This window comes from Calidris pugnax, unplaced genomic scaffold, assembly GCF_001431845.1.
Source record: "Calidris pugnax isolate Ruff unplaced genomic scaffold, ASM143184v1 scaffold219, whole genome shotgun sequence".
NCBI lineage: Eukaryota > Metazoa > Chordata > Aves > Charadriiformes > Scolopacidae > Calidris > Calidris pugnax.
In genome coordinates this window covers 3906379-3913529 of record NW_015094507.1, presented here as the reverse complement: position 1 = coordinate 3913529, position 7151 = coordinate 3906379, and the positions used below count along the sequence as shown (strand labels likewise).

General features: G+C 49.2%; 1 protein-coding gene across 1 annotated transcript in view; it reads right to left on the bottom strand.

Annotated features, from left to right (window-relative positions):
* Positions 1 to 257: 257 nt before the first annotated feature.
* Positions 258 to 7151, bottom strand: part of ARHGEF33 (Rho guanine nucleotide exchange factor 33) — a 28686-nt gene continuing 21792 nt past the window's right edge. The window contains exons 14-15 of the mRNA XM_014964485.1: positions 4706 to 5459; positions 258 to 2961 (exon numbers count right to left, since the gene is read on the bottom strand). Of these exons, the coding sequence (XP_014819971.1) occupies positions 2824 to 2961; positions 4706 to 5459 (892 nt within the window). The 3' untranslated portion in view covers positions 258 to 2823. The remainder of the gene's footprint in view (positions 2962 to 4705; positions 5460 to 7151) is intronic.

Sequence of the window (7151 nt, the reverse complement as noted above, 5' to 3'; positions counted from 1 at the left end):
AGAGAGTGAGTTAGCTGAGTGCTGGGTAAGGGTCTTGGAACCAGGTGTGTGTAAACAGTCTTCTGGCGTGCCTGTATGTGCAGGGGAATGGGATTTTGTAGGTCATGTTGCCTCAGAAAGGGACCTGAGAAACATGTGTTTCTTCATTTAATGGATGCAACCTTGTAGCTGATTCAGTCAAAGAGACGACAGTGTTATTTAAAATCAACATTTATTTGGCACAGGAAAAAAAAATCCAGAGCACAAATGTACACTAAAGGTGAAGCTGGATTGGATCCTGCAAGAGTTTGGGTGTTTCTGTACAGTGCTGAGCATCATTCATTCATTTTATTCACATTTGCAGATTCTGAGCAGGTAGAAGGACGTCTCAAATGACAGGTATAAGCCAGGAAGTGAGAACTCATACAGGAACAGAAAGAAATAACCATCAATTCTGACCATGCCTTAAGTCACTAAAATAGAAGCTAAAATCCACGTGCATTTTACAAGCAAGGGTCTGCCACTTTGGAAGGGTTTCCTCACCCAGGATATGTCAGCAGGTAGGTTTTCCCCTATGTTTGTTTCTGTCCTGGCAGGTGTGAGGAGCAAGTTCATTCTATGTCATTATATATGAAACACCAAAGACACAAACATCAGAGCCCTTGACAGCATCAGTGCATTTCAGTGGGAACTCATCCATAGTGATATAACTCTGGTGCCACAGACAAACAAATAGTTCTGTCTATGGCTGATTCCTTTGCAGAACAAACAGGCTTTGCTGATGCTTTAGTTACAAGTATCTGGCTCTTCATATATATTTCTGTGCTGGCCCTGCCCTGTCTGACTGAAAGCTGCAGAGTCCTAGGAAGTGTCTTTGTGATGCAGTGGCTGGTCAGGATGGAGCAGCCCTGACTGGGAAGGGCCAGGGAATTTGTAATTTAATAAGGATGTGAAGGAGAGGAAAGAGATGGAAGTTTTTTTGTCATTAAAAACCCTAGATTAAAAAAAAAATAATTCCCAGAATAGTTTCCAAAAGCTGGGGTGGGGGGAGAAGGATGATGCTTTTTTCCTTTTTGTAAGAAGTAGTGGATTTTTGGGTCCAGTAAGATCTATGGGGCAGGCATCAGCTAAAACATTTTATTCTCTGGGGTTTTGCTTGGTCACCTTCTTGAAATGTTGGGAAAAACTGTGATTGAGGTAAAGGCTGGACTTTTCTGCCTTAGGTGGATAACCCTTTTCACACACACCTCTTTGCTCCACCAGAGAAGGAGAAGCAGCCAGTCGGTGCAGGTCAGTCGGCACTGTGGGGCAGCTAGAGGCTCTGCATCTGCAGTGGGTGTTTGCCAAGGAGCCTGCCCTTCCTGTACTGCTGCTGCTGACAGGAGAGCCAGGTGGCGTGATGGGTGCCCTTCTCTTGGCACCAGATCCAGTCACCCTTCAGTGGTGTTGGAGTCCCAAGCCCCTAACCTCACAGCCTTGCGTATTTCCCCTGAGACATTGCTGTTGGTCCCCCAGAGGCAGTTCACAACCTCTTCAGGTGAAGCTGTTCTTTATGATAGACTAGTGTCCCAATCCTGCCCAAAACCACATTTCCTCTTGAAGCTGCCCTCGGCATGCCCCACCTTCAGCTGGCACCACAGCCCTGTGCCGATGGTGCTCTTGCTGCTGGGGTGTGAAGTGGTTATGGCTCCAGAGGGCTTTGTTTCTCTCCATACATAAAGCTACAGTCTTCTGCAGAGCCTAGTGTTACTGAGGGTTTGTCGTGCCGAGCTGTGACGAGGAGGGCGTGAGTCTGGCATTGTTGTGGGAGAAAAAGTATCCTCGCACAAGAAGGTGGGCTTCTGACTTTGAATGTGGGACATCCTCGACTTTCCTGCCCTAGTGTCCTAATTTTAGCTAGAGGAACTGCTCCGAAGCAGGGTGCTGCACATGATGGGGCTTGTAAGGTGGTTTCAGGCCAAACCGAGTTAGCAGAGAGTATTTCAGTTGTGTTACAGACAAGGAGCCATGACACTGGTTGACTGTGTCAGTGTCCACATTGATCCACAGTGGGGACAGGGCGGAGAAGAGTCTCTGTCTCTTGTGGCAGGCCCTGAGCTCAGCCTGCATCACCTGCCTGGAGACATGGGCAATTCCGACAGCAGGAGCAGAGAATCATACAGCAGGAGGCAAGTCAAGAAACAGCATGCTGCAAAAAAGGTGAAGGAGAATTTTGGGGACTGACAGAAGTCCAAAAGAAAGGATGCTGCTGATTAAAGCAGTACAAAGCCCAGGTGCTTCAGCTGATGCTTATTAGACCTTCTCACACCAGCAGCGTAATGCAAGCTGGCCTCCTGGAAGACATCTTTGATGGTGTTTTTTTCTTCTGTGAAGTGCAGGAAAGAGGGGAACTTCAGACTTCTGGCCAGGATGCCAAGGCTACCAAAGGTAACCCCTCTGTTGTGGGTGACCCCAAATTAGACCTGGCTTAAATTCGAAAGAGCAAAGATGTATGGCAAATCAAACAGCGTTGGGGGGTGAAGGGGAGGAGAAGATAGTGGGGTTTGACCAAAGCTTTCCAAAACTCCAAGGAAAGTTAAGTCAGGCAGGGGTGAAAGCTAGCAAGTTCCTGTGCTTATTGGACCTGCTGGCTGAGCTCCACTTCAACCCACAGCCTGGCCCTGCCCTGTGCTAGGAAGAGCAGGATGCATTTGTAAGGCAGTTGTGACAGTCTCCTCTCCCCCACCCCTCCACCTACTGTGTTAGTCAGGGGGCAGCCTGGGGCCTCGCTTGTCTGTCTCCACCCTCAGGGACCCGGGGAAGCACTGTCGCGCTTAGGCTGTGGCCTGCCTTTCTTGGGGCTGCTTATTTCTTTTTGAAGAGCTTGCGGAAGGAGCTCCGGAAACCCCCCTTGGGCTCGTGCCGTGGGTTGTGGTCGCTGAAGGATGTTTGCTCATTGTCATCCTTCTGGCAGAACCTGGTGTTGTCTTCTGCATGGAGCTCCTAAAAGGGAAAAGACAATTTAACCAGCATTTGCAACCTCACATCCTTGTCACCTTCTCTCTTTCTCTCTGTGCTAGGAAGGACCTGGTGTGTGAGGAGGTGCTGGCAAGGCTGGGAGACAACAGGTCACCCAGGACTGCGCAGCACTGGTGCCTCTGCAAAGTGCTTGTTGCAGAGGCAGTGGCAGAGGAGTAGAGAGATAAGCACTGTTAGAGGGCACTGGAGCTTTCCTTGCTAAGCTTTTTGTTTAGGGGGAGCTTACTAGCCCCTTTTGCCAACGAGGGAGTAAGCCAGCATGGGGAGTTGAAGGAACTTCCCACCCCCTCCTTGCTCAGGAGCTCTGTTTACCCTATGGCAGTGAGGCTTCAGGCTTCTTGAGCTGATATGGTGTGAAAGACTTCTATTGGCTCTGCTGCTGCCTGGTTTTGTATCTGTGGGACAGAAGACTTCATTAGCACACCACCTTGTGGTAAATGTGCCACGAAAAAAATCTCTGCCCCTTTCAAGATAGTGCTGAGTTCCTCCTAGCAAGGCCCTGGCCAAGACCCTTTTCTCCAGTTCTCCCCACCACTGCCACAGTAGTCTTCTTTGCTCTGTGGGGGAGAAGATGTCCTGCAGTTCTGGACTAGCTCCACATCTGCACCCTGCTGTGAGCCATAGCTCTGTGCAGGTGAGTGCCAAAGCACTCACAGGCTCCTGTTTATGGGGGACCTGTGTCCCCATGGCTCTTCTCCCTCTGCCTTATCTCCCCTGCTCAGCCATCCACCACCTCACTCACTTCTTTCTCTTTTCTTTCAAGGTTTCCTTGCTGCCTTTTCAGTCAGGCTGTTAGAACCTTCCTCCTATCATCCCCTGCATCTACAGCCTCACCTGCATCTTGCCTTATTTTAAGAGGAGGGTGTTTCTCCAGGCAGCACTGAGACAACTAGTGAAGCCCCTCACAGCACCCTTGGCCTCTTCCCCAGGAAGTATGAAGAGCATTTTCTCCCCTGACTGTGACAGCTCAAAGCTGACTCTGAGCAGGCACTGCAGACTACAGAAGCATTGTTCCTGCAAGACCTGGTGTCCCTGAAAGACTAGAGTGCTGCCTGCCACGACACTGGTTGGCTGAGGGATGCAATTGCTGGGCTCTGGTTTATTTTTCACACAGACTATTAGCATGGCTCTACGATCTGTGCAACAAACACAGGTGAAACAAAATCCAAAGACCAGATCCTTGCTGGTGTAAATGGGCCAAGTTCAGCCAAGTCATGCTGATTTACACTGGCTGAGGATCTGATACTAAATCCATTGGTTTTCTTAACTCAGCACTTCTGACAGCAGGTGGAAAGGCACCTTTTTAACTGGGTGCCACCATCGCACTAATTTCAAACAGCTTTATGCTTAGTGACCCTGATCAGATATAACATTTACTTGTGGGAGAAGCTTAGTGACAGCTAGAGACAGGTGAGTGGCTGGCTTGTCTCAGGGTGTTCTAGCTGTCGCTCAGCCAGCTGTGTGCCTCAAGCCCGTGCTTGCCCCTGGGAAAGATGTGTGTGTGAAAAGGAGATGTCTTGTCCCTCCCTTGGTCGTGTACATGCAGATGAGGACTTTGAATGTCTTTTGGACTTGGAAGCTATTTTGGCTTGTTCTGCTCTAACTGTATCTCATATCTTTCTCCTGCTGCTGCCGCTGCTTCTGCACCACCATGTGCCTTTTTTTTTTTTTTTTTTTTTTTTTTGTCTTCCTATTTAAGCCTCCTTACTTCCAAGAAGCTCTGTTTTTCACCCGCTCCTCTTGCGGGGGGGAAGTAGCTCCTTTGGGAGCTTCGAGATGAGGCTGAGATCATGTGAGGCTGGACATTCCTCTCCTGTTTCTGCTGCAGGCGGCTCCCACTGCTGCTCCGTGTGCTGTAGAGTCTGGTGCTCACACCTTCAGCGCTCCTCGGCAGCTCCTTCAGAGACCTGCTCAGCTGCTTGCCTTTGCTGTGGAACATCTCACGCTTGTAAGTACTGCTGCTTACAGGAGTGCAGCTCTTAGGCAATGGCTGTAAGGCATGATCTGTCCTCTCTGGTTCTGATGTGAAGTTAACAGGCCTAAGGAAGCAAATGTCTAAGCTGGACTCAGAAGAGGCTGGGGAGCAATTCTCAAAGAGAGCGAGGTTTTGGAAAGCATCATCTTCATAGGGGCCTGGCAGGGTGAAAACCTCCCCAGGGTAGTCAAACTCTTCGTAGCTTGGCACAAAGTTCCTCGCATCCTGCAGCAGCTCCACAGAGGTCCTGATAGCTCTCTCAGTGTTCCCCACTGCATCAGCTGGTGGTGCTTCATACTCCATTTCAGGGATGGATTGTAAGGGGGCTGTCAGAGCCTTGAGTTCCTGCTCTGTGAGCTGAGAGGATGCAAGGATGTTCTCTGGCCTCTCATGTTTTCTACTTTCCATTTCCCAGTCAGGGGGCTTTACAGCCTGGATGTTCTCCATCATGGTTGGCTGGGGTTTCTTCATCTGGGGCATCAAATGCCTTAAAATAAGAAACAAAAGAACAACAAAAAAAACCAAACCAAAAAAACAAAAACAAAAACAGGAAGTGGAATACTAAAGGATGACCAAGAGACAGCACAGCAAGCCCCCCTCCCCCTTCACTCCCCTAGCCCCATTCTCTTGCTTTTAAGGTGAAACAGTTTTGTCATATCTTGGAAAAGAGTAACAGAGCTGCCACTAATTGAAATTGCCTGGCTGGCAATTTCAGCAGGAGCAAATTTGCAGGGGTAGAACTGCTTATCCGGTAGGTTTGGCTGACTTTTGTGCTCTACACCATGAAATGAATAGAAACTGAGATGAGAAGCCAACTGCTTCATCTCTCTCTTGTTTGTCTGCGTTTTGGATTATTTTTTTTTCTTTTCTTTCTGTAATGTAGGGGCTGTGGTCTGATTGACTTTTCAGGTGGACAAGGTTCCCCTGGACAAGGTTCCTCTCTTGGGTAGGGTGACTCTGTCCCCAGAAGTGTGACAGGAGTACTTGCAGGGCTCCTACCCTACATGTGTTCCAGGTAAGTCAGCAGAGAGTACTGCATTGGATGCGGTATTGGGTGCAGGGTCTGTACATCCACAACCTTTAATGACCACTAGTCAGGAAAGCCCCACTGTCATCTTCTGGGGATATAACGAATGGTGTGGGGGAACCTTGTGATGTTCAAGATGTGCAGAGGTCTGCATCTGGGGCAAGAAAACCCCAAGCATCAGACCAGGCTGGGAGATTTGGGTTGAGCAGCAGCCCTGGTATGAACTTGGGGTTATAGCCAATGCCAGGGTAAAGATGAGCCGAAGGCATGCTCTCATGGCAGACAAGGGTCTGACCTGAGTTGTATTAGGAGCTGCATGGCCAGCCGAGCCTGGGGAGTTATTTTTCCCCCTTCTGTTCAGTGCTGATGGGGCTGCACCTGGACCCATGTTGGCCCCTCTGTTCAGGATGAACGTGGGGAAACTGGGGACCTGCCATCTGAGACTACGAAGATGGGGACCTTGTGCATTGTGTCTATGAAGGGAGGGAGACTGGCTTGGGTAGTCTGGTGAGAAGGAAGCCAGAGATTGATCTAATAATGCTGCCACTTGAGGGGGGGGGACTCAGTATGGTGAAGCCAAGCTGCTTGTCATTGCTGTCAGTGTCAAATGATGTAAGGAAGCATAACAGCCACAAATTGCCGACATAAGAAAGAAGGCAAGTCTAGTGCACTTCTCTGATCATCATCTCGGTTGGCACCTATCAGTAGGCTAGAAATGGCAAAAGATTTTGCCGGGTTCTACCAGCAGCCCTGTCTTGAATTAGTCTTGTGACTTTTTGAACCCATTTATACTTGGATCTGTGACAGTCCCATCGTTCAGTGACATGTTGTGTGGAAAAGTAATTTTTTGGCTTGTCTGAGACCTTGGTCGTGTTTCCTAGCTCTTGTAATGTTGACAGCTAATATTGTGGACTGTTACTATGCACACTGCTGCCAGGCCTACACCAATAAATGCACCTCCCTGGTACACTGTTAAGACAGCTAGCAAGAGCATTGACACCCCTGGGTAGAGCTCTGAAATCACGGAATCACGGAATTGTCAGAGTTGGAAGGGACCTCTAGAGATCATCCAGTCCAACTCCCCTGCTAAAGCAGGGTTGCCCAGAGCACATCACTCAGGACTGCATCCAGGCGGGTCTTGAAGATCTCCAG